General features: G+C 47.6%; 1 protein-coding gene across 2 annotated transcripts in view; it reads left to right on the plus strand.

Moving 5' to 3' along the window:
- The window catches only part of mettl24 (methyltransferase like 24), a 192,789-nt gene that overhangs the window by 103,356 nt on the left and 62,060 nt on the right, over positions 1-27,373 (plus strand). For both annotated transcript variants that reach the window (XM_038799175.1, XM_038799176.1), the window contains exon 3: positions 11,546-11,685. In XM_038799175.1, the coding sequence (XP_038655103.1) occupies positions 11,546-11,685 (140 nt within the window). The remainder of the gene's footprint in view (positions 1-11,545; positions 11,686-27,373) is intronic.

Below are 27,373 nucleotides of genomic sequence, written 5' to 3' on the forward strand. Positions count from 1 at the left end.
GGGGTGGTCCTATAGGAAAACAAAAAACGAGCCAGTCTCATGTCCATCGACCCGGGAGACTGCTTCTTTAGGCCTCGTTTGAATGTCTGCACTGTGCGCTCCGCCAACCCATTTGAAGCCGGGAGGTATGGGACGGTGCGGATATAGCATATGCTGTTCATCTTCATGAACCTCGCAAACTCCTCACTTGTGAACGGAGTACCGTTGTCCGTGACCAGCACCTCGGGGAGGCCATGCGTACTGAAAGCATCTTCTCGGTTGTTGCGCAGGACGTTGTGCCTCCCATCTTATGCACCTCTAACCATTTAGACTGGGCATTGATTAATAGAAGGAACATGGATCCTAGAAAAGGGCCGGCGAAATCCGCATGCAAGCGCACCAAAGGCCGCCCTGGCCATTCCCAGTGATATAGGGGCGCGGCCGGCGGAAGCTTCTGATGCTCCTGGCAAATGGAGCAGTTTTGGGCCACCTTCTCAATGTCGGTGTCGAGGCCTGGCCACCAGACATAACTCCGGGCCAACATTTTCATTATGGTCACACCTGGATGCCCATTGTGCAAGTCTCTCAGTATCAGCCCCTGTCCTTTTTCCGGGACAATCACACGCGTCCCCCACAAGAGGATATCGTCTTCCACGCTGAATTTGGACAGCTTGGAGGAAAATGCCCGCAACTCGCCTGGGAGCTGTCTATGCTGCCCACCATACAGGACTATGTGCTGAACCTTTGACAGGACTGACTCTGACTGTGGTGCCGTGACAGGGAAGGAGTAAATAAAATTTAGGGTTGCAACCACCTCACCAGTCATGGTGGTCGACATGGGGCCGGTTGATAAAAGCAATCGGCTCAGTGTGTCGGCATTCGCTATCTGGATTCCTGGTTTATGCTCCTGAGACTCGTAGGCAGTGAGCAACAAAGCCCAGCGCTGGATCATTACGGAAGCAATGGGCCGTATTGGCTTAATCTCTCGGGAAAAGTCCCAGCAGAGGCTTATGATCAGTCACATAGATTATCATAGATTATCATAGAATTTACAGTGCAGAAGGAGGCCATTCGGCCCATCGAGTCTGCACCGGCTCTTGGAAAGAGGACCCTACGCAATGTCAACACCTCCACCCTATCCCCATAACCCAGCTACCCCACCCAACACTAAGGGCAATTTTGGACACTAAGGGCAATTTATCATGGCCAATCCACCTAAACTGCACATTTTAGGACTGTGGGAGGAAACCGGAGCACCCGGAGGAAACCCACGCACACACGGGGAGGATGTGCAGACTCCGCACGGACAGTGACCCAAGTAGGAATCGAACCTGGGACCCTGGAGCTGTGAAGCAATTGTGCTACCCACAATGCTACCGTGCTGCCCACGATAGTGAAGTGGCGGCCATATACGTACTGGTGGAAACGTTTCACCGCAAAGACCACTGACAGGCCCTCCTTCTCGATCTGCGCGTATTTCTTTTCCGCTGTAGTCAATGAGCGGGAGGCGAAAGCTATCGGCCGCTCGGCCCCGTTCTCCATCTTGTGGGACAGGACGGCCCCGATACCATAAGGGGATGCATCACACCTGATGAGCAAAGGCTTTCCAGGATCATAGTGGGATAGTAACCCAGACGGTGATAATTGTTATTTCACCCGCCGGAAAGCGGTTTCTTGCGGCTGACCCCAAACCCAGGTGTGATTCTTCTTTAGCAGAAGGTGCAACAGGGCCAGCGTAGTTGCCAGATTGGGGAGGAACTTCCGATAATAGTTTACGAGGCCGAGAAAAGAACGAAGATGCGAAGTGTCAATCGGGGCAGGGGCCTGTTGAATTGCACGAACCTTCACTGCAACGGGGTGCAAACCTTTGCGGACCACCCGAAAACCCAGGTAGACTACTTCCTTCGCCTGAAAAACGCACTTTGTACGGACTCCAGCCTCTGAAAAGCGTCTCAGGACAGCCTCCAAATTTTCCAAATGTTCCTGCAATGTCCAATGGTTCCCCGTGTAGGTGGCCAACCTGGCCTGTGTGTCGGTTAATGTAAGGGTCTGTATACCCTGCTTGACGCGGTCGAATGTCCTCTGGGCGATGATGGAGAACCGCTGCGCCAGTGTCCAACTCTATCTCAAGCAGGTGACCATTGACCCATACTGTCACTTTAATGGGGGCCACACAGGGAGCTGCCACACAATGTAGCTGCAGGCAGTCATCCTCCGTCTCCACGACCTCAGAGGTAGTCACCACAGGTTCATCCAAATAGAAGGTACGGCCCCTGGACTGGCCCCAGTTTCTGTCGGAACGACGGCACCTCTGGCACCCCCAGGATCGGCGTCCGCAACGGTGTCGGCGCCCAGAAGTCTGACACTGACATGGCTCGTCATCCAATCCATCAGTTCTGCAGAAGGCTCTCTTTGGGGAGGAACGTCCGGCAGCCACTGGCGTTGATCCAGACGCCGCCCCACCCAAGGTACCGCAGGGGTGTGGGGAGACGCTTTTGGATGGAAGGGGTTGCGCCCCAAGTCATGCACCTCCATTCCCTGTAGCTCCTGCACTCCCCATTCTGCACTCTCTCGGGACAATATTGTTTGAATGGCCTGTTGAAAAGTAAATGTTGACTTGTCTCTGGGTGGCCACGTTGTTTATACCGCAAACCAAACGGTCAAGTAATACATAAAAAACATAGAACATAGAAAATACAGCACAGAACAGGCCCTTTGGCCTACGATGTTGTGCTGAACCTAGATTAAGAACAAATCAATCTACACTCCATTATTCTACCATAATCCATGTACCTATCCAATAGCCACTTGAAGGTCCCTAATGTTTCCGACTCAACTACTTCCACAGGCAGTGCATTCCATGCCCCACTACTCTCTGCGTAAAGAACCTACCTATGACATCCCCCCTATATCTTCCACCATTCACCTTAAATTTATGTCCCCTTGTAATGGTTTGTTCTACCCGGGGAAAAGGTCTCTGACTGTCTACTCTATCTATTCCCCTGATCACCTTATAAACCTCTATCAAGTCACCCCTCATCCTTCTCCGTTCTAATGAGAAAAGGCCTAGCACCCTCAACCTTTCCTCGCATGACCTACTCTCCATTCCAGGCAACATCCTGGTAAATCTCCTTTGCACCTTTTCCAAAGCTTCCACATCCTTCCTAAAATGAGGTGACCAGAACTGCACACAGTACTCCAAATTTGGCCTGACCAAGGTTTTGTACAGCTGCATCATCACCTCACGGCTCTTAAATTCAATCCCTCTGCTAATGAACGCTAGCACACCATAGGCCTTCTTCACAGCTCTATCCACTTGAGTTGCAACTTTCAAAGATCTATGAACATAGACCCCAAGATCTCTCTGCTCCTCTACATTGCCAAGAACCCTACCAGTAACCCTGTATTCCACATTCATATTTGTCCTTCCAAAATGGACAACCTCACACTTGTCAGGGTTAAACTGCATCTGCCACTTCTCATCCAGCTCTGCATCCTATCTATGTCTCTTTGCAGCCGACAACAGCCCTCCTCACTATCCACGACTCCACCAATCTTCGTATCATCTGCAAATTTACTGACCCACACTTCAACTCCCTCATCCAAGTCATTAATGGAAATCACAAACAGCAGAGGACCCAGGACTGATCCCTGCGGTACGCCACTGGTAACTGGGCTCCAGGCTGAATATTTGCCATCCACCACCACTCTCTGTCTTCTATCGGTTAGCCAGTTTGTTATCCAACTGGCCAAATTTCCCACTATCCCATGTCTCCTTACTTTCTGCACAAGCCTACCATGGGGAACCGTATGAAATGCCTTACTAAAATCCATGTACACTACATCCACTGCTTTACCTTCATCCACTTGCTTGGTCACCTCCTCAAAGAAGTCAATAAGACTTGTAAGGCAAGACCTACCCCTCACAAATCCGTGCTGACTATCCCTAATCAAGCAGTGTCTTTCCAGATGTTCAGAAATCCTATCCCTCAGTACCCTTTCCATTACTTTGCCTACCACTGAAGTAAGACTAACTGGCCTGTAATTCCCAGGGTTATCCCTAACCCCTTTTTTGAACAGGGGCACAACATTCACCACTCTCCAATCCCCTGGTACCACCCCTGCTGACAGCGAGGATGAAAAGATCATTGCCAACGGCTCTGCAATTTCATTTCTTGCCTCCCATAGAATCCTTGGATATATCTCGTCAGGCCCGGGGGATTTGTCTATCCACAAGTTTTTCAAAATGCCCAACACATCTTCCTTCCTGACAAGTATCTCCTCAAGCTCATCAGCCTGCTTCACGCTGTCCTCTCCAACAATATGGCCCTCTCATTCGTAAATACTGACAGAAAGTACTCGTTCAAGACGTCTCCGATCTCTTCACTCAATGCACAATCTCTCACTACTGTCCTTGATCGGCCCTGTCTGAACCTTGTTTCCTCAGCCTTACATAAGTCTCCTTCTTCCTCTTAACAAGACATTCAACCTTTCTTTTCAACCATGGTCCCCTCACTCGACCATCTCTTCCCTGCCTGACAGGGACATACATATCAAGGACACATAGTATCTGTTCCTTGAACAAGTTCCACATTTCACTTGTGCCCTTCCCTGACAGCCTATGATCCCAACTTCTGCACTTCAATTCTTGTCTGACAGCATTGTATTTACCCTTCCCCAATTATAAACCTTGCCCTGTTGCACGCACCTAGCCCTCTCCATAACTAAAGTGAAAGTCACAGAATTGTGATCACTACCTCCAAAATGCTCCCCACTAACAAATCTATCACCTGCCCTGGTTCATTACCAAGTACTAAATCCAATATGGCCTCCCCTCTGGTCGGACAATATACATACTGTGTTAGAAAAGCTTCCTGGACACACTGCACAAACGCTACCCATCCAAACTATTTGATCTAAAGAGTTTCCAATCAATATTTGGGAAGTTGAAATCACCCTTGACTACTATCCTGTGACTTCTGCACCTTTCCAAAATCTGTTTCCCAATCTGTTCCTCCACATCTCTGCTGCTATTGGGGGGCCTATAGAAAACTCCCAACAAGGTGACTGCTTCTTTCCTATTTCTGACTTCAACCCATATTACCTCAGTAGGCAGATCCCCCTTCGAACTGCCTTTCTGCAGCTGTTATACTATCTCTAATTAACAATGCCACCCCCCACCTCTTTTACCACCCTCCCTAATCTTATTGAAACATCTATAACCAGGGACCTCCAACAACCATTTCTGCCCCTCTTCTATCCAAGTTTCCGTGATGGCCACCACATCGTAGTCCCAAGTACCGATCCATGCCTTAAGTTTACCCACCTTATTCCTGATGCTTCTTGCGTTGAAGTATACACATTTCAACCCATCTCCTTGCCTGCAAGTACTCTCCTTTGTCAGTGTTCCCTTCCCCACTGCGTCACTACGTGCTTTGGCGTCCTGAACATCGGCTATCTTAGTTGCTGGACTACAAATCCGGTTCCCATTCCCCTGCCAAATTAGTTTAAACCCTCCCAAAGAGTACTAGAAAACCTTCCCCCCCCCCCCCCCAGGATATTGGTGCCCCTCTGGTTCAGATGCAACCAGTCCTGCTTGTACAGGTCCCACCTTCCCCAGAATGCGCTCCAATTATCCAAATACCTGAAGCCCTCCCTCCTACACCATTCCTGCAGCCACGTGTTCAACTGCACTCTCTCCCTATTCCTAGCCTCGCTATCACGTGGCACCAGCAACAAACCAGAGATGACAACTCTGTCTGTCTTGGCTTTTAACTTCCAGCCTAACTCCCTAAACCCATTTATTACATCCACACCCCTTTTCCTACCTACGTCGTTGGTACCAATGTGCACCATGACTTCTGGTTGATCACCCTCCCCCTTAAGGATCCTGAAGGCTCGATCCGAGACGTCATGGACCCTGGCACCAGGGAGGCAACAAACCATCCGAGAGTCTCGCCCGTGCCCACAGAACCACCTGTCTGTACCTCTAACTATTGAGCCCCCTATAACTAGTGCTCTCCTAATCTCCCCCCTTCCCTTCTTTGCCCCAGAGCTGGACCTCGTGCCAGAGACCCAGTCACTGCAGCCTACCCCTGCTAGGTAATCCCCCCCAACAGTATCCAAAGCGGTCTACTTATTGTTGAGAGGAACAACCACAGGGGATCCCTGCACTGACTGCTTCCTCCACTTCCCACCTCGGTTACCCAGCTACCTTTGTTCTCAGGTGTATCTATGTCCCTGTAGCTTCAATCTATCACCCCCTCAGCTTCCCGAATGATCCTCAGTTCATCCAGCTCCAGCTCCAGTTCCCTAACACGGTCTGTGAGGAGCTGGAGATGGCTGCACTTCCCGCAGGTGAAGTCAGCAAGGACACCGATGGTCTCCCTTACCTCGAACGTTCTGCAGGAGGAACATTCCACTGCCCTAGCTGCCATCACCTCTACTTAGTCTCCCAGTAAAAAAAAGTAAACAGCTTACCTGCTCACAGCAGTGAGTCTTTTTTTTTAGGTTAGAGCAGGAGGGAGGGTGGGAGACACGACACGTGCACTGACTTGGGTTTCCTCACCATTCAAATTTATTGGGTAATACAAACTTTCCAGGTCTCTCCACGGCCGACTTCCGGTTTCCTGCTCCAAAAACCTCAGTTAAAATCAAAAACTCAGCTTACCTTCCAGCTCTCCCCTCCAAAAATCGCTCCCCTCTCTGCCCGCTCCGTGATCCTGGCATGGATCACGAAGTTTGACCGGCGTGGCTCCCGAAAGTCGGCCAGTTGGTAAAAGTGGGAAAAAAAAGTTTGAAAAACCCTGATCTACAAGATGCACTGAAGGAACTGACCAGCACCTTCCAAACCCACGACCTCTGCCATGTAGCAGGACAAGGGCAGCAGATACCCGGGAACACCATTCCACCTGGAGGTTCCCCCCCAAGCCACTCACTTTCTGTCACTGTCGCTGGGTCATAATCCTGAGGCTCCCTGTCTATCAGCACAGTGGATGTACCTACGCCACAGTGACTGCAGCATCTCAAGAAGGCAGCTCACCTCCACCTTCTCAAAGGCAATTAGGGAGGGGCAATAACTGTTGACCTAGCTAGCGATGCCCGCATCTCATGAACAAATACATTTTGAAAAATGAGGGTAAAGTATTCCCTACATTGGGAATTCCCACTTTCTAGCTTCAAAGGGATGAGCCATAAATTAGGTTTAGATAATTGAATTCCTTCGGTGCTGTGAAATTCTTTCAGCTGATGAGAAGAGCGAGTCTATTTGGTCAGAGCAAGAGTGTCCACCCACCAAATATTGCCGGTGGCCTGGAACGAGGAGGGTTTTGGGGGGTGGGATGGTATGGGGAAGGGTGGGAACTGGCACCCCACTGTTCCCCTCACCCCAGCCTGTCACCTGCTGAACCAGGCTTTCCAGTCCCTTTGGTCGGCCTGCACACAAGATGGCGTCTACAGAGGATAAACAGTTTTTTTTTAAAAGCTTGTCATTCACATATATTTCTACAGTGAATCTGAAGTAAATTATTTGTGCAATTTTAGTTCCCTATAGCTCTTGCAAATTATTATTCGAAAATCTTTTGTGGTATCTGAGGGAGACGATGGCGTAGTGGCAATGTCAGTGGACTAATTATCTAGAGGTCCAGGTGAATTCTCTGTGGACGTGGGTGCGAATCTCACCTCAGCAACGGGTGGTATTTAAATTCAGTGAATAATTCTGGAGTTATAAAGCTAGCCTCAGTACCGGGACCGTGAAATTATCATCGGTAGTTCCATAAAAACCCCCATCTGGTTCACTAATTGTATAGCAATCTTCTGTTCTTACCCGTCTGGCCGACATGAGACCCCAGGTCCACCTCGAATGTGGTCGACTCTGAAATGGTCGAGCAGGTTACCCGTGAGGAGAATTGGGGATGGGCAATAAATGCTGGCCTTGCCAGCGATGTCCAGATCCCATGAAAGAATAAAGGGAAAAGAAAATTACTTCAAGGGGTGGAATTTTCCTAGGTTTTTTTCAAAAACTGGCACCATCGGCGGGGAAACTTACCGGAGATCAGCCACGTGAACATTTTCCACGTCATTCAAGCTGCACTCGTGATGGCTCGTCCCTTATTCGCTCGTCCCAGTAAAACTTAACGTCTGTAATCAATGGGGCGCTCCTTTTAAACGCCTCCCCACCACTTGTTCCAAGTCCAGTTGGGGTGATTGCTGCCAGGGAGACAGCACCACGTTTCACAGAGGGCGCCCTGACCAAACCTCTACATTGTGTGGAGCAGAAGCATGGCACCCTGTACCCGCGATTGGCCAGACATCCAGCAAGCAAAGTCACCAACCCCAGAGACTGTAACTAGCATCCTGGAGGATGAATGCGACCTGAGCGCTCACCTCCGATAATCCCTCCAGAAGTCAGGTCACCAGGTTCTCACATCTTTTTATAAATTTGAAGTACCTAATTAATTTTTTTTTCTATTAAGGGCCAATTTAGCGTGGCCAATCCACGTAGCCTGCACATCTTTGGGTGGTGGGGGTGAAACCCACGCAACCACAGAGAGAATTTGCAAACTCCACACGGGCAGCGACCCAGAATCGAACCTGGGACCTCGGCGCCATGAGGTAGCAATGCTAACCATTGTGCCACCGTGCTGCCCAAGGCAGGTTCTCATTTTTGTACAGAAGATGTAAATCATGGCAGCGTGACGTCACGCCAACATCCAATGAATTAAGTGAGGGAGGGCGGTGGTCCCGGTGGGAGGGCTCACTAATACGATGCTAATGGATTAAATGAAGTTCCTTACCTTCGTGGCGGGATTCTGCTTATGTCACCGACAAGGGGCCTTGAAAATCAGAAAACGTAAAATGCGGTCTCGCCGGCAGGAATTGTGGAGGGTACCGATTCCTGCCGTATTTTGTGCTAACGTCACCATTTTTGCTGATGACAACACAGGCTGAAAATAGCCCCCAAGGTCTTTACTATGTCACACTAATGCTGGTGCACAGTGGTCTGAACCACAAAATCGTCATGAACTTTCCATGGTGACTTACTAGGATAATTTGGTGATGTTGGCTGACAAATGACCAGTTGTGTTGAGTTCAATTTTGCAACTTCCTGTGGTGCAATTGAAACCTATAAACCCTGGCTGCTGGTCTGGAACCATTGGCTCACTATTCCTTTTTTTTTAAAAGTTCTCTGATCATGGAGCTAAAAGGCATGTTTATATTGTTCTTGCTACTTTTGCTGCTTCTAACCTTCTGAAAGAACACATGAAAATATGAGCTTGGATTTTCTCATTTTTATTTTCACTCTGTAATTATTTGTTTGTAGATTGCTAGTAAACCTTGAGACAGGAAACCACAATGCACACATTGTTATGTTCCCCGCTGTTACCTTTTATTGTAGAATCTTCATTTAGGCCTCAGCAGTCCCCAATGCATCTACTGAAAACTCAAAATGAAATCTTATTACTCCCAGATCAGCCTAATAAACACCTTTTAGTAGAAGGCAATCACTCAATCCCAATGACCTTCATACATTGCTCAAGCTTCCCCTTCATGGTTTGCAATGCCATCGGAATTGTCTGATGGAATTAGTGTTTTGTAACTCACTTGGAGCTATGTTTGTGTTTGGCATCGAAACACAGCAACCTTTCAGTGAATATTATTCAATTAAAAGTGACCGACCTTTTTAGTTATGTTTGATTTTTGCTGGCAGATAATGTCTCGTTGGAACTTGCACTGTTAACTTCCATTTGATCTCTTTCCTTGTTGTCGTAATCTCATCCGGCATCAATAACAATATTGTGACTGCCCACATGTGTGCAGGATGTTAGTAAGGGCCATGTGTCTCACCCGGCTAAGTTACCAGTTGCAATGAAGAAGCAGCTGGCTTCCAATTCGTGTCACGGTGAACTGCAGACCTATTATTTTGGGCCTCAGCCCTCGATATGTTGTCCTCTAATCTATTTGGCTTCCCCAGATGGATTCTAATAGTCCTCGGAGTAACGGTTGTTCATGCTGTAATGAAAGGACACATTCCTGGCCTCCTGCCTCAGTTTCCTTTCCTAAGCCCCATCCACCTCTCCACCTTCTCGTTTGAAAAGCAGTTAGTATCTTCCCTAATATCTTCCTTGGGCTTATTTTCTTACAAATCAATGATGCACTCTGGGACATAAATGCTATATAAATACAGGTTGTTGTTGCCTTCTTCAGTGCCTTTATTAGGACCAGTTCAGTTTACAAAGGTACTACAGCCAAATTTCTTTCCCCCCTCTTTCCACTTCAGCTGAGTGCTACAGTCAGGTGCAGTGCAGCCTAAGGTCACCTTGCCTGGCCTGGCCTTACCAAAATCCACCCGTACTTTCGGGTTTATTTGATTGGGGGTGACGATCTCCACAGCCCTGCCCTACCTCTCGGTGGAAAACTGCACCCAGATTGGGACGTAGAATTCCAATCTCGACCACAGACATTTGGGGGTCTATCTCTGCCTGATGCCCATAAAGCCTCCAGTCCCAAATGCCCCCTACAGCACCTGAGGAGGACTACAGCGGTTCAAGAAGGCAACTCACCACCACCTTCTGAAGGGCAACTAGGGATGGGCAATAAATGCTGGCCTAACCAGCGACGTCCTAATCCCGTAAATGAATAAAAAAGTATGTAAAACATTTAATATGTTTTATGTAGTAAAAAAATATAAGATAATAAATCAATGAAGTTTCATTAATTTTTCAAATTAATTCTTGGTGGCAAGGCTGGGATTTATTGCCCATTTCTAGCTGCCCTTGAAAAACTGATGATGCTTCGTGGTGGCTTGCTGGGCCACTGCAGAATCAACCACCTTGTCGTGGGACTGGAGTCGGATATTGGCCAGACCAATTGGGTTTCTTCCCTGAGAAACAGTAGCAATCCATTTGGATTTTAATGACAGTTCAGTGTATTAAAATTTACTGATACCGACTCTCTATTTCTTGATCCTATTAACTGAATTCAAGCAGCCATGGTGGGGTTTGAACTGGCGCGCTCTTGCATTATTAGTCCACGCCTCTGAGATACTGCTTCAGTAGCATAAAGGTTCACTTAGATGTGGTAAATAACTTTGTTTTTGAGACTGGTGCTCACCTACTATACCTTCATCCTGTTCGAGTTTGTTGCTCAGCCTTAGATGAGATTAATATATTTACTATCACTCCCCAAAAAGAAATCCGCAATTTGGTCAACCTCCAGACATTGTGTGGTAGTATGGCTAGGGGTATTACGGTACCTGGGAGTGTGAGCTGCCATTGGTGCAGAGGTCTCGCTGCCCATTGGCCCAAGTATCGTGTTCTCTGTATTCTCATTGGTCGAGAGGAAGGTAGCTCCGCCTACGAGGTGGGGTATAAGAACCCGTGTTTTCCAGCAGCCAGGTTATTTCTGTACTCCTACTGCTGGGCTCACTTCTTGCTGATTAAAGCCTTCGATTCGGACTACTCCTACGTTTCTGTGTCCATTGATTGTGCATCACATTGTAACCCTTTTTTTGTCAATGCCCATATTTAAAAGATATGAGCACCAATTTCCTTTTGTCATTGTACAGATTTCCTGTTACAAAGTGGATGAAAAGGGTGCGATTGGCAGCCTGGAAACCACCCAGGAACCATGGCCTGTTTGTCTGGACAATACCTTTCACCTTGCTCAGCAGATCCACAGAAAGAAGTGCCGGATTTATTCAGTCGGGTGAGTGTGATTCTGAACGGTTCAGAATTCTGATTTCAAGTTGTTGATCAGAACTGCCAGCTCTTAGGCAGCACGGTGGCGCAGTGGTTAGCCCTGCTGCCTCACGGCGCTGAGGTCCCAGGTTCGATCCCAGCCCTGGGTCACTGTCCGTGTGGAGTTTGCACATTCTTCCCGTGTTTGCCTGGGTTTCGCCCCCACAACCCATCGTTGTGCAGCAGAGGTGGATCAGCCACGCTAAATTGTCCCTTAATTGGAAAAAATGAATTGGGTACTCTAAATTTATTTTAAAAAAGAACTGCCAGCTCTTATTCAGTCAGTCGTGACAACCCTGCAGGCAATGCCCATCTTAGACCTGAAGAATCTCTTTCTGCTAAACATTGTTTTTGAAAAAGACATCCCTAACAGAATTAGACCCTTGAAAAAGGGACCGAATTTGTAACTAAAGATAACAGTTTTGGCTTTTCCTAGCCGCACTCTCAACCTTTGAGACAGAAGGTCATAAATTCCACTCCAGATAATTGAGCACATAATCTAGGGTGACACTTCAGCGCAGCGCTGATTGAGTGCGATACTGTCATAGAGTCATAGAGTTTTACAGCATAGAAAGAGGCCCTTCGGCCCATCATATCTATGCTGGCCATCAAACACCTATCTATTCCAATCCCATTTTCAAGCACTTGGTCCGTTGCCTTGGATGCGATGGTGTTTCAAGTGCTCATCTAAATGCTTCTTTTTTTAAATTTAGAGTACCCAATTCATTTTTTCCAAATAAGTGGCAATTTAGCATGGCCAATCCATCTACCCTGCACAAAGATGGGTTGTGGGGGCGAGACCCATGCAAACACGGGAAGAATGTGCAAACTCCACACGGACAGTGACCCAGAGCCGGGATTGAACCTGGGACTTCGGCGCCTTGAGGTTGCAGGTCTAACCCACTGAGCCACCGTGTTGCCCATCTAAATGCTTCTTAAGTGTTGTGAGGATTTCCAGATTCCTCTGGGTGAAAAGGTTTTTCCTCAGATCCCCTCTAAATCTCCTGCTCCTTACCTTAATAATAATCTTTTTTGTCACAAGTAGGCTTACATTAACACTGCAATGAAGTTACTGTGAAAATCCCGAGTCATCACACTCCGGCACCTGTTCGGGTACAGAGAGAATTCAGAATGTCCAAATTACCTAACAGCACATCTTTCGGGACTTGTGGGAAGAAACCGGAGCACCCGGAGGAAACCCACACAGGCAGGGGGAGAACGTGCAGACTCTGCACAGACAGTGTTCTATGCCCCCTGGTTATTGCCCCCTCTACTAAGGGGAAAAGCCTCTTCCTATCTACCCTATCTATATTCCTCATAGTTGTGTTCATCTCAATCAGGACCCCCCCTCCCTCTCAGCCTCCTCTGCTTCAATGAAAATAACCCCAGCCTAACCAGCCTCTCTTCATAGCTGAAACTCCGCAGTCCAGGAAACATCCTGGTGAATCTCTTGTGCACCCTTTCTAGTGCAATCACATCCTTGCTATAGTGTGGAGACCAGAATTGCACACAGTACTCCAGCTGTGGCCTAACCAGTGTTTTATACAGCTGCATCATAACCTCCCTGCTCTTATAGTCTATTCCTCGGCTAATAAAGGCAAGAATCCAATATACTTCCTTAACCGGGTTATCTACTTGTCCTGCTGTCTTCAGGGATCTTTGGACATGCACCCCAAGGTCCCTCTGGTCCTCTGTGCATCCTAGCATCCTACCATTCATTGTATATTCCCTAGCCTTGTTAGGCCTCCCAAAACGCAGAGATGCCATCTTTTTGGATGAGGCATTTTAACCATGGACCCTTAATGTGTCTGCTCAGGTTGGTGTCAAAGATTCCATGCCACTGTTTTGAAGAAGAATGGCTGTCCTGACAATTATTTATCCCCGAACAAATATCAGTTAAAAAATATCAATTTTTCTGTTCATAAACTCATTTCTGTTGGTGGATCTGCCTGTGCAAATTGCCTGCTGCGCTTTCCTCATTACAACAGTGACTACACTTCAAAAGTACCTCAACTGCGGTGAAGCACCTCGTACGGTCAAAGAACATGAAAGGCGCTACGAAAATGAAAATGTATTATTTCTTTCTCTCTGAACTGACTTCTAGTCATCAGCAGAGTGGTGCATCCGAACAACGAGGGAACAGGTTCCCTTTAAGATTAGTGCGAGCCCTTCATTGAATCTTTGAACCTAGCATTAAAAGAGCAGATTGTGACAAATACCGCGTTGGAGCCATTGGTTAGTGAGAGTTATTGCTGCAGCAGGTATTCTGTCGCTGTGGTTCTGCTCCTGGTGCATCATCCGTCATACCAGTGCATAATTTTGCCTTGGCGTTTTTGCATTGCTGCTGCACAACAAAAGCCTCTGTACATTGCCGATGTCCCTTCAATCAGAAATGATTGACATGTTTGAGGCGAAGCATTTTCTGCTGTGTTTTTGTGCCTCGCTTACACAGGACAGGGGACGGGTTTGACCACCTCCATACTTGAGGGTCAGGCATTTTGAGTGGTGGCATCAGCAGCAGCATTGAAACTCAGCAAGAGGGTAGAAATAAACAGCCCCTGAAATAAGAGGACGGTAAAAGTGAGGGCTGGATTTTTCTCTCTTGGGTTCCCCCATGAGGGTAGCTCGCGTCGCCTATGCCCCAGGCATTCTCCCTGGTCCCAATTGTTCCCAACACCCTTCCTTCCTCATTTAACTGGGCCGGGAACCATTCCAGTAATTCTTGGTGATACCTTGACTCTGTCATTCAATATCCCAATCCTTTCCATTGGTCTCCTTGTTATTAATTGGTTTTGAGCGTTAGCTGCACATTAATTGTGTTTAACTGTATGCAGGGAGTATTACCTGTGCTAGATACCTGGGAACCCCACCACCTGGAGGTTCCCCTCAAAGCCACTCAACACCCCAACTTGGAAATATATCGGCGTTCCTTCCCTATCACTGGGACAACATCCTGGAACTCCCCCCCCCCCCCACAGCACAGTGGGTGTACCTACACCTCAGGGACTGCAGCAATTCAAGACGGCATCTCATTATGACCTTCTGAAGGGTAACTATGGATGGGCAATAAATGCTGGTCTAACCAGGAATGCCTGCATCCTGTAAATGAATACAAAATGTTAAAAACAGATTAGATCACCTGGGATTCTCCGCCATTGAAACTGTAGTGGTTGGGTCAAGAGGTGCTTGTTTGCAATATGTAACTCTGCATATAAAGGCTTGAAGAAGTTTGAAAATATTGGCTCCAGTTCTACCCTTCACCAGCTGACATCTGGTGGGAGTATGCTTTGGAAAAGACCTGGGAGTCTCTCAGAGTTCACAATCCCAGAGCAAGACTGATTAGTACTGGTTATTCTGTCCAACTTCTTATTCCTGTTCCAGAGTTAACATCAACTGGTGGGCCATATGGATTATTCTATATCAAAACAATCAAAAAGCAGGCACGTTGAGCTATGAAACACGACAAACAATCAAAATAAACCACCTAATCAAATTGCTTCGGCTTCTTTATCTAGACTTGCGGGGCAGCGCGGTAGCATGGTGGTTAGCATCAATGCTTCACAGCTCCAGGGTCCCAGGTTCGATTCCCGGCTGGGTCACTGTCTGTGTGGAGTCTGGACGTCCTCCCCCTGTGTGCGTGGGTTTCCTCCGGGTGCTCCGGTTTCCTCCCACAGTCCAAAGATGTGCGGGTTAGGTGGATTGGCCATGCTAAATTGCCCGTAGTGTCCTAAAAAGTAAGGTTAAGGGGGGGTTGTTGGGTTACGGGTATAGGGTGGATACGTGAGTTTGAGTAGGGTGATCATGGCTCGGCACAACATTGAGGGCCGAAGGGCCTGTTCTGTGCTGTACTGTTCTATGTTCTATGTACTGCGTTTCCCTACCTCCGACCATTTCGCTCTCCTTGCTCCGATTCCCGAATGCAGCTGAAATGAAACTTCCAATTTAACACACACCTGAAAACATTACACAATTCTGAGGGGGGAAAAAATCACCTTAAATCTGTGTCCTCTCATGACTAAATCTTCTGTTACTGGAAACAGGTTTAAAGAATTCACACTACCAGAACCATTCATGATTTAGAACGCCACTCTCAAATCTGCCCAAGCCCAGCTTCTCTCTATGTAACTGAAGTCCCTTGGTAACCTTCCTAATAAATCATTTCTGCACACTCTGCCCAGAATTGAATCTAATACTCCAGCAGAGGCTGAAGCAGAATTTTACAGAGGTTTGGCGTAACCTTGTACGTGTTTCCTACAGACGCAGATCTTACAGCCCCTCCTGCCTGCAGGACTTTCTGGTCCCATCGAAGCCAATGGACTTTTTAACGGCCCGTGCATTTTCCGACTTGTGCATTCTGCATGCCCCCTCCACACCCCGCGAGAGGCCCGTAAAGCCCCCACCCTCTGACTCTTGGCCCGGTTGAGACAGGAATGAAAATATAAATACGAACCAGGCTGCTCTGTGAAATTATCATTTTTATCTTTAAAAATGGACAAGGCTTTATCCTGACTAGCCATGCCTCATACCAGAGAAATGTCTAACCTTCAGACACCCCAGCAGAGTCACGTTATCTTTAAACAAAAAAGATTCACCTGAGGAAGGAGCTGCGCTCCGAAAGCTAGTGATTCGAAACAAACCTGTTGGACTTTAACCTGGTGTTGAAAGACTTCTTACTGTGCTCATCCCAGTCCAACGCAGGCATCTCCACATCTTAAACAAAAATGACCCTTCCTGCAGTTGCACCAGGTATTTCTAAAGTAAAATTCTGGCCACCAGAGATGCCATGTCTCCAAGGGGAAAGTCAGCTGTTTCGGACTTCTAATATCCACTGTGATGTCAATGGTCTGACTGTTACCTGCTCCCAAACACAATGGGTTTCAATGGAGGCTTTGCCCAGAACCACCCTGTCACATGACCAAGCTATCTGAATTCATTTAATTAAGAAGCTGTTGGATCTTATCTTCAATTACTGTCTGACCTCTGAAGAACATAGATTCCAGGGAGCAGCCTGTGTCTGTCTCTGGGCAGCACGGAGGCACAGTGGTTAGCACTGCTGCCTCGCAGCTCCAAGGACCCGAGTTCAATGCTGGCCTTGGGTGATTGTCTGTGTGGAGTCTGCACTTTCTCCCTGCGTTTGCAGGGGGTAAATGTGGTGAATTTAATATATGTCAGGGCAGCACGGTAGCATGGTGGTTAGCATAAATGCTTCACAGCTCCAGGGTCCCAGGTTCGATTCCCGGCTGGGTCTCTGTCTGTGCAGAGTCTGCACGTCCTCCCCGTGTGTGCGTGGGTTTCCTCCGGGTGCTCCGGTTTCCTCCCACAGTCCAAAGATGTGCAGGGTAGGTTATGGGGATAGGGCGGGGGAGTGAAACTAGGTAGGCTGCTCTTTCAGAGGGTCGGTGCAGACTCAACAGGCCGAATGGCCTCCTTCTGCACAGTATGTTTCTACCATCTTACCATCGAACAGATAGAAGGAGCTCTGTCCAGGTACAATTGCCTGGTCCTCATCTACACTGCAAACCACTGAAACATTGGAACTGGTGCCTTCAAGCCGAATTCAATCCGACATGCCTTCTCCCCTCGTGAAAGACAGATCTTCCTGTGATAGTCAACCAGGTCTGTCCCTGAACTCCATTTCTTTTCCTCATCCCTCCTTCATTACAGGATGGATGTTGTGAAACCCCTTACCTGCGTGTCGTGTGTGTGTGTGTGTGCCGTAAGTGTGCGTGTGTGTAAAGTAAACCGACCCTTTTATTTTACCTTACCCCGAGTTTGCTGTGCGAGTTATTCATAAAGGATTAGAACACACCTAATTTAATGGTTGGAGAAAATGGGCCACCACTCATGAAGGGGGAAATCAAAAATCAAAAACACCTTCCTGTCTACAGCCAGGCAGTGAGAGGAGAAATCAGAGCATTTTAAAGTAATCCCCTTCCGGTCTATAACTCTATTTATAAAGCCAAGGATGTCACAAAATTCAAAAGCAGGTTCGACTAAAATAATAACGCGTCCGTGCTGCCTTAGGTAAGAAGTGGTTGAAGCAGTAGCTCGGTACACACTCTGTAGCCCTTCCACTTAGCTGCACACTAGGACATCACTCCATGACACTTAAGATAAAGGCATCACATGGCAGGGCAGCCATTAACTGCAGTCAGCATCAGGCTGCAAGTCCCACTGGACGGAGAACCATCTATTCCCATTTGCTGTCAATTAGAGTAACCATAGAGAGATTACAGAAAAATGGACCAGCAGGAAATCTGGCACCAGTTATTAGCTGAGTAATATAGCAGCTAGGTTATCAGTGCAGCCTGCAATACTAATATAAGCATCAAGATTCAGTCAGCCGTCCTACAACTGATTTCAGTTTTGCAAACTGTCTCGCAGGTTAACACACAATCCTTTAGGCTGTGAACCAGATTAACATTGTCCGTACTTCCCCCGTGTGCTTTTTCAGTTTGCCAGTATCAGGTCCCGTTGATGTAGGTGTCCTCAAGTTGCCACAATGACTTTCAACAAAAGCACCATGTTAATGTTGGACTTTGCCAGGTTGTGTGTTTGCCATGGAACAGATCGAAAGGCTGGGGTGTGGGGGTGAGGTAAACAAGGTCCAGAAAATTGCAGAAGCATTCTCACGAAGCATCGCTTAGGCCTCGGCTGAAGTGTTGGGCACCTAGCTCAGGAATGATGTCAAGGCCTTGAGGTGGTGCAGAGGAGATGTACTAGAATGGTAGCGGCGGGGGCTGAAGGGGACACGGAGAGACCCGTGGGGGCGGGTTGGGCAGTGGGGGGGGTTGTAGGGGAGTAAGACGAATGAAAGATGGTCGGATGACGTTCCACAGACTGTGAATGCCAGACACACTCTTCAGAGTATACTCGATGTGAATTAGAACAGAAGAACTAGGAGCAGGACTGGCCAATTCAGCTCCTCCATTCGAGGGTCTCTGTCATTCGATCATGGCTGATCACCTCACGGCCTCAACTGCACTTTCCTGCTCGTTCTCCATAAGCCTTTGTTCCATTTCTAATGAAAAATCTGTCTATCTCCTCCTGAAATTTACTCACTGTCCCGTCATACTCTGGGGTAGTGAATTCCTTTTTTCTTTATAAATTTAGGATACACAATTGTGGTTTTCCAATCAAGGGGGAATTTAGTGTGGCCAATCCACCTACCCTCTTTGCATTGTGAGGGTGAGACCCACTCACATACGGGGGGGGGGGGGTAATGTGCAAACTCCACACGGACAGTTACCCTGGCCGGGATCGAACACGGGTTCTCGGCGCCTTGAGGCAGCAGTGCTAACCACTACGTCACTGTCCTGCCCCTGGGGTAGTGAATTCCATAGAAGTAAATTCTTCTCATTTCTGTTTTAAATCTGCTACCTGTTATAGAGAGATAGGAGAGAGCTTGAACAAGTATTTTTCTTCAGTATTGACGAATGAGAGGGGCCATATTGTTGGAGAGGACAGTGTGAAACAGATTAGTAAGCTGGAGGAGATACTTGTTAGGAAGGAAGTTGTGTTGGGCATTTTGAAAAACGTGAGGATAGACAAGTCCCCCAGGCCTGATGGGATATATCCGAGGATTCTACGGGAAGCGAGAGATGAAATTGCAGAGCCATTGGCAATGATCTTTTCGTCCTCGCTGTCAACAGGGGTGGTACCAGAGGATTGGAGAGTGGCGAATGTTGTGCCCCTGTTCAAAAAAGGGAATAGGGATAACCCTGGGAATTACAGGCCAGTTAGTCTTACTTCGGTGGTAGGCAAAGTAATGGAAAGGGTACTGAGGGATAGGATTTCTGAACATCTGGAAAGACACTGCTTGATTAGGGATAGTCAGCATGGATTTGTGAGGGGTAGGTCTTATTGAATTCTTTGAGGAGGTGACCAAGCATGTTGATGAAGGTAAAGCAGTGGATGTAGTGTACATGGATTTTAGTAAGGCATTTGATAAGTTTGCACATGGTAGGCTTATGCAGAAAGTAAGTAGGCACGGGATAGTGGGAAATTTGGCCAGTTGAATAACGAACTGGCTAACTGATAGAAGTCAGAGTGGTGGTGGATGGCAAATATTCAGCCTGGAGCCCAGTTACCAGTGGCGTACCGCAGGGATCAGTTCTGGGTCCTCTGCTGTTTGTGATTTCCATTAATGACTTGGATGAGGGAGTTGAAGGGTGGGTCAGTAAATTTGCAGATGATACGAAGATTGGTGGAGTTGTGGATAGTGAGGTGGGCTGTTGTCGGCTGCAAAGAGACATAGATAGCATGCAGAGCTGGGCTGAGAAGTGGCAGATGGAGTTTAACCCTGACAAGTGTGAGGTTGTCCATTTTAGAAGGGCAAATATGAATGCGGAATACAGGGTTAACGGTAGGGTTCTTGGCAATGTGGAAGAGCAGAGAGATCTTGGGTCTATGTTCGTAGGGCAGCACGGTAGCATTGTGGATAGCACAATGGCTTCACAGCTCCAGGGTCCCAGGTTCGATTCTGGCTTGGGTCACCGTCTGTGTGGAGTCTGCACATCCTCCCCGTGTGTGCGTGGGTTTCCTCCGGGTGCTCCGGTTTCCTCCCACAGTCCAAAGATGTGCAGGTTAGGTGGATTGGCCATGATAAATTGCCCTTAGTGTCCAAAATTGCCCTTAGTGTTGGCTGGGGTTACTGGGTTATGGGGATAAGGTGGAGGTGTTGACTTTGGGTAGGGTGCTCTTTCCAAGAGCCGGTGCAGACTCGATGGGCCGAATGGCCTCCTTCTGCACTGTAAATTCTATATGATCAATTCTATATGATCTTTGAAAGTTTCCATTCAAGTGGATAGAGCTGTGAAGAAGGCCTATGGTGTGCTAGCGTTCATTAGCAGAAGGATTGAATTTAAGAGCCGTGAGGTGATGATGCAGCTGTACAAAACCTTGGTAAGGCCATATTTGGAGCACTGTGTGCAGTTCTGGTCACCTCATTTTAGGAAGGATGTGGAAGCTTTGGAAAAGGTGCAAAGGAGATTTACCAGGATGTTGCCTGGAATGGAGAGTAGGTCTTATGAGAAAGGTTGAGGGTGCTAGGCCTTTTCTCATTAGAACGGAGAAGGATGAGGGGAGACTTAATAGAGGTTTATAAGGTGATCAGGGGAATAGATAGAGTAGGCAGTCAGAGACTTTTTCCCTGGGTGGAACAAACCATTACAAGGGAACATAAATTTAATGTGAATGGTGGAAGATATAGGGGGGATGTCAGAGGTAGGTTCTTTACGCAGAGAGTAGTGGGGGCATGGAATGCACTGCCTGTGGAAGCAGTTGAGTCGGAAACATTAGGGACCTTCAAGCGGCTATAGGATAGGTACATGGATTACGTTAGAATGATGGGGTGTAGATTAATTTGTTCTTAATCTAGGACAAAAGTTCGGCACAACATCGTGGGCCGAAGGGCCTGTTCTGTGCTGTATTTTTCTATGTTTATGTTCTATGTTATCCTAAAACTGTGACCTTTCAATCTAGATTGCCCCACAAGAGGGAACATCCGCTCTACATCTATGTTGTCAATACTTTTTAATCATCTTATATACTTTGATTAGATCTCCTCTCACTCTTATAAATTTGAGACAGTATCGGCCTAAACTACTCAATCTCTCTTCATAAAGCAAACCCCTCATCTGTGGAATCAAACTAGTGAACCTCCTGCGAACTGCCTCCAATCCAATTACATCCCTCCTCAAATAAGGGGACCAAAACTGTGCACAGTTCTCCAGGTGCGGTCTCACTGATGGCTTGTGCAGTTGCAGCAATACTTCCCTACTTTTACACTCTATTCCTTTAGGTATAAAAGGCTAAAGTTCCATTTGCCTCCCTAATTACCTGCTAGGCCTGCCTACTAGATTTCTGTGACTCATGCACATGGACACCCAGATCCCACTGTGGAGCACTCTGATGTCTCTCCATTAGGTAATAAAGTGCCTTTCTATCTTTCTGACCAAATTGGATATTTCACACTTATCCATGTTAAACTCCATCTGCCACATTTTGGCCCACTCACCTAACCCATCTATATTCATTTGTAAGGTTCTTATTTCCTCATTGCAACTTACTGTCCCACCTATTTTAGTGTCATCTGCAAATTTGGCTATAAAACTTTCTAACCCTGTATCCAAGTCATTAATATATATTGTAAATGGTTGGGGCCTGAGGGTCGAGCCCTGTAACACCACACTAGTTACATCTTGCCTATCAGAAAAAGACACATTTATCCCGACTCTCTGTCTTCTGTCAGTTAGCCAGTCTTCTATTCAAGCTAATGAATTACCCCTAACCCCATGTGATCTTGGGCAAAATTATTTGCCTTGCATCAGCAGTAGTGGAGTTACCGCTGAGGTGGAGAATCCAGCTTTTCCAATGCTCTGGGCCCCCCCCCTGGTGGTGGGATCAAGGTTCATTAAGATCCATTTGCATCCACTTAATGGTCGGTGCACCTTGTTCTCTGGGCCTGTGCGACTCTCTTGTCCTTTGCACCGGGAATCTCGAGGGTAAGAATCACTACTGCTCTTGGCAAGTGCGGCCCTCACACGGTGAACCTCACCCTGGTCCAAGGGGGTAAGTCTTCAAAGGAGTTGCCCCCAATGTCCAACTGAGGGCAATCCACCCTCCCCCAAAATGCAAGTCCTGTCCACTCCACCCCCACCAGAGACCCCCTAAATAAAGACACCCCCCACAGAGACCTCTAAATAAAGACACCCCCCACAGAGACCTCTAAATAAAGACACCCCCCCCCACAGAGACCTCTAAATAAAGACACCCCCCACAGAGACCTCTAAATAAAGACACCCCCCCCACAGAGACCTCTAAATAAAGACACCCCCCACAGAGACCTCTAAATAAAGACACCCCCCACAGAGACCTCTAAATAAAGACACCCCCCCCACAGAGACCTCTAAATAAAGACACCCCCACACAGAGACCTCTAAATAAAGACACCCCCCCACAGAGACCTCTAAATAAAGACACCCCCCACAGAGAGCCCCTAAATACAGAGATTCCCCCCACAGATCCCCTAGAACAATGACCCCTGTCAGGAAGCCCCCCCAGAAGAGGGATCCCTGTCAAGAAGCTAGAGAGAAGTCTAGACAGAGGATATCACTGCTTTAACACTCACCTGGGCAACACACCTGCTGGCTCAGACACAGAAAGCAGCACGTGTCAATTCCTGGAAATAGAAAACCAGTCAGCTGGTCAGATCTTTGAGCTGTAAGTCATTCATTCACTTCTCTTTGATATTGGTTTACTCAGCTGTGATTCCCCACACACATACACAGTTGTCAGCATTGTTCCATTCATCTTCATTCACCTTCAAAGTGCTCAAATTGTAATGTTTATGAAGGTCAAGTTTATATTGACAGCTCCTGGACCACTTGAAACAGAATAAAAGGCTTTCCAATCACCTCCCTTCGCACTTGAGGGATTTTGAAGTGGTCAGCTGGAAATTGACAGCACTTAACTATGTTTGAAGTCTTTCCACCAGTCACCTTAAATCTGTGCCGCCTGGTAGTTGACCCTTCAGGTAGCGGAGCTAAGTCTTTCTGTCTATCCCGCCTAGGCCCCTCAGAAGTTTTTACATTTCTTCTTTGATTCAGTCTCAAATTTGCTTGATAACGCTTTTATGAAGCGCCTTGGGAAAAATCCCAATATAATTGAAACAATTGAGTGGCTTGCTGGGCCATATCAGAGGACATTAAAGAGCCAATCTCACTGCTTTGGAATTCACATAGAAGCCAGACCACGTAAGGGTCTGAACAGCATTATTTTATTTTTTTATTTTAAAAAATTAATTTAGTGTACCCATTTCATTTTTTCCGATTAAGGGGCAATTTAGCATGGCCAATCCACCGACCCTGCACATTTTTAGGTTGTGGGGGCGAAACCCACGCAAACATGGGGCGAATGTGCAAACTCCACACGGACAGTGACCCAGAGCCGGGATTAAACCTGGGACCTCGGCACCGTGAGGTAGCAGGGCTAACCCACTGAGCCACCGTGCTGCCCTCTGAACAGCATTAATGAACCAAAATCCCTCTGAAATGGTCCAGCAAGCCACTAAATGCAAGGGCAATTAGGGCTGGGCAACAATTGCTGGCCTTGCATGTGCGCCAGCAGGCATATCCCCCCAAAGAGGGGGCAAGTGAAATGGGATGGGTTTCCGGCATGGTAGCACAGTGATTAGCACTGTTGCTTCACAGCGCCAGGGTCCCAGGTTCGATTCCAGCTTGGGTCACTGTCTGTGCGGAGTCTGCACGTTCTCCCTGTGTCTGCGTGGGTTTCCTCCGGGTGCTCCGGTTTCCTCCCACAAGTCCCGAAAGACGTGCTGTTAGGTGAATTGGACATTCTGAATTCTCCCTCAGTGTATTCGAATAGGCGCCAGAATGTGGCGACTAGGGGATTTTCACAGTAACGTCATTGCAGTGTTAATGTAAGCCTACTTGTGACAATAATAAATATTTTATTATTATTCCTGCCCACCCCGGAGATAACCTCCATAATATGGGGGGGCAAGCAGGCTGCCTTAGGGTCAGTTAGGCTTGTTATCAAGCACATTGACCCAACTAATCTACTGCCCATACCATAACACGTTTGGTGTTGGCAGGACGACAGGTGTGGCAAGCTAAATATTTTACCTCAAATGGTTAATGGGCAGGGGTGATCCCTCTTCAAGAACTGCCCTTTGCTTATTAAGGGGCAGCCCTCCCAGTAGTCGAAACCTTCCCCCTCCCCCCTTCCTTCTTATCCGCGTTCTTTCTCCACCCACTCTTCCCCTGCACTGCCCCTCTCCGTAACGTTCCCAAACCCTCCTGGCCGAAGACCCCCAGACTTCAACCTGCTCCAGGGATTCTAAGCCTTCACCTGCAGTCCCAGCAGCTGCCTCTGACGCCTGGATGCTTCAAAGTGGACAGTTGGATCAGCTTGAATAGCAAACAGGGTTGAGGGGCTGAATGGCCTACTTCTGTTCCTATTTTGTATGTTTGTATGTAACTCCCATCACCAGGCCTCTGCCAGCAGAACTGTCCCACCTCCACCTGGTGAAGGGTTAGGCTTCCCGCTGGCAAATGGCTCATGTTTAGGAGGCTGAATGATTGCTTCTGTTCTTATTCCTGATTTCCAGCCTCCTCAGTATTTTGCTTCTATTTGATTTTGTTTCGTTGCTTGTTGAAGCAACATTCCAACAGTTATCAATCCCAATAACATTAGGAGGGTTAGAATAAATGAAATAATCCGTTGGAACCTCAGCAGGTGTAATGAAGTGAGCTGGAGATGCTTTGGAAAGTCAATTTGAGGTCATTCTAATCCATTTCTGGCAGATGTCTTCAAAATCCACCCTATTATCCGTTTCAGCAACCCATCCTCCCACAGCAATTGGTCTATAACAGGTTACAATTATTCAATGTTTGTAGAAACTCATATATACCCACTGAAGTGCTTGTTTCATTGTATAGTGGTTATTTTACTAAACACTATGGCATTTCAAGCAGTTCCTGGGTGAGGGAAGGAGCTGCATTTATATAGCATCTTTCACATCTTCCAAACCTCCCAAAGTGCTTCAGAACCAATGCAGTACTTTCTCAAGGTGTCAGTCTTGGCCCACTCTCATCTCTGAGTCAGGTGGTAGTGTCTTTGAGTAACAATCCAGAGATGAAAGCACATAGGATCCCCACAGTGCAGAAAAGGAGGCCATTTGGCCCATCGAGTCTGCACTGACCCTCTGAAAGAGCACCATACCTATTCCTGTAAGCCCACCCTACCTGCACATCTTTGGACACTAAGGTGCAATTTAGCATGGCCAATCCACCAAACCAGCACATCTCGATCCAGGATGACACTGCAGTACTGAGGGAGATGAGATCTTCAACCAATCTGGCCGACTTGGCTCAGCCAAGTCAACCAGAATATCCAACCACTTATTCTACTGGCCAGGGATTTTAGGATGGCAGGTTTTCCCACCATTTGAGGGTTAGGTGAAAACACATCCTCGGCAATACTGCCTGCCTACTCTCCCTATTTAGCACTACAACAAGTATTCATTGGTTGGAGATGGGACTTGTGGCGTTCACTCGGGAGGAAGTCCCGCCTCCATGAACTGTCAGCCAATCTGATTGGCCGGCAGCCCTTGGGTCCCTGCACCGCCAGAAGCTGCAGTGGTCAGGACTGGAACTGCAAGCAGTCCCCAGAGTTGAACCCCCAGGGGTCCAGGAACAGGTAAGTATGGGGGTCTCAGGGTGGGCTGAGGGGGAGTGTGGGGCAGTACCTGGAGAGGCTAGAGAAGAGGGAGCACCTGCAAGGGTTGGACATTTTGGGGAAGGGGTGGAGCTGTTTCCCAATGTTAAAAGGAGGCTGTTGATGGAGCCACCTTCCCCCACCCCACTTCCTGCCCGAGGCCCGAGCAGGGTTGCTTTTTGGGCTTCTCCCCTGTTCTTGAGCTTCGCTCGCCCGGCTGAAAATTGAGGCGAGGCGGGAAACAGCCCTAAAGTGGTCAATAGTCATCTTCCTAAGAGACAATTGGGGCGTGGGCCAGGACAGAATTACAGAGAGGTTGGGGCAGTGACTGCTATATGATAGAATTTACCCTGCAGTTTGAGAGAGAGAAGCTAGAATCCGATGTAACAGTATTACAATTAAATAAGGGTAACTACAAAGACATGAGGGAGGAGCTGGCCAGAGTTGATTGGAAAAGGAGCCGAGCAGGGAAGACAGTGGAACAGTAATGGCAGGAGTTTCAGGGGGTTATTCGAGAGGCACAACAGAAATTCATTCCAAGGAGGAGGAAACATGCTAAGGGGAGGACAAGGCATCCATGGCTGACGAGGGAAGTCAAGGACAGCATAGAGGCAAAGAAAACTGCATACAATGTGGCGAGGATTAATGGGAAGCCTGAGAATTGGGAAGCCTTTAAAAGTGAGCAGAGGAAAACACAAAAGCAATAAGGAGGGAGAAGATTAAATATGAGTGTCAGCTAGCTAGTAATATAAAAGAAGATTGCAAAAGGATTGGCTGATTTGCAGAAGGCAGAGAGTTGGTCATATAAGGGTCTTTTTTCAGGGTGGCAGCCTGTGCCTCAGCAGTCGGTGTTGGGACCACAATTTTTCACAATATACATTAACGATCTGGAAGAAGGAACTGAGGGCACTGTTGCTAAGTTTGCAGTTGATACAAAGATATGCAGAAGGACAGGTAGTATTGAGGAAGCCGGGGGGGGGGGGGGGGGGGGGGGCAGCAGAAGGACTTGGACAAGTGAGGAGAGTGGGAAAGAAGTGGCAAATGAAATACATGTGGAAAAGTGTGAGGTTATGCACAGTGGTAGGAAGAATGGAGGCATAGACTATTTTCTAAATGGGAAAAAGCTTAGGAAATCAGAAGCACAAAAGGACTTAGGAGTCCCAATTCAAGATTCTCTTAAGGTTAACATGCAGGTTCAGTCGGCAGTTAAGAAGGCAAATGCAATGTTAGCATTCATGTCAAGAGGGCTAGAATACAAAACCGGGGATGTACTTCTGAGGCTGTTTAAGTCTCTGGTCAGACCCTATTTGGAGTATTTTGAGCAGTTTTGGGCCCCATATCTAAGGGAGGATGTGCTGGCCTTGGAAAGGGTCCAGAGGATGTTCACAAGAATGATCCCTGGAATGAAGAACTTG

The sequence above is a fragment of the Scyliorhinus canicula genome, chromosome 6, assembly GCF_902713615.1.
Source record: "Scyliorhinus canicula chromosome 6, sScyCan1.1, whole genome shotgun sequence".
NCBI classification, from domain to species: domain Eukaryota; kingdom Metazoa; phylum Chordata; class Chondrichthyes; order Carcharhiniformes; family Scyliorhinidae; genus Scyliorhinus; species Scyliorhinus canicula.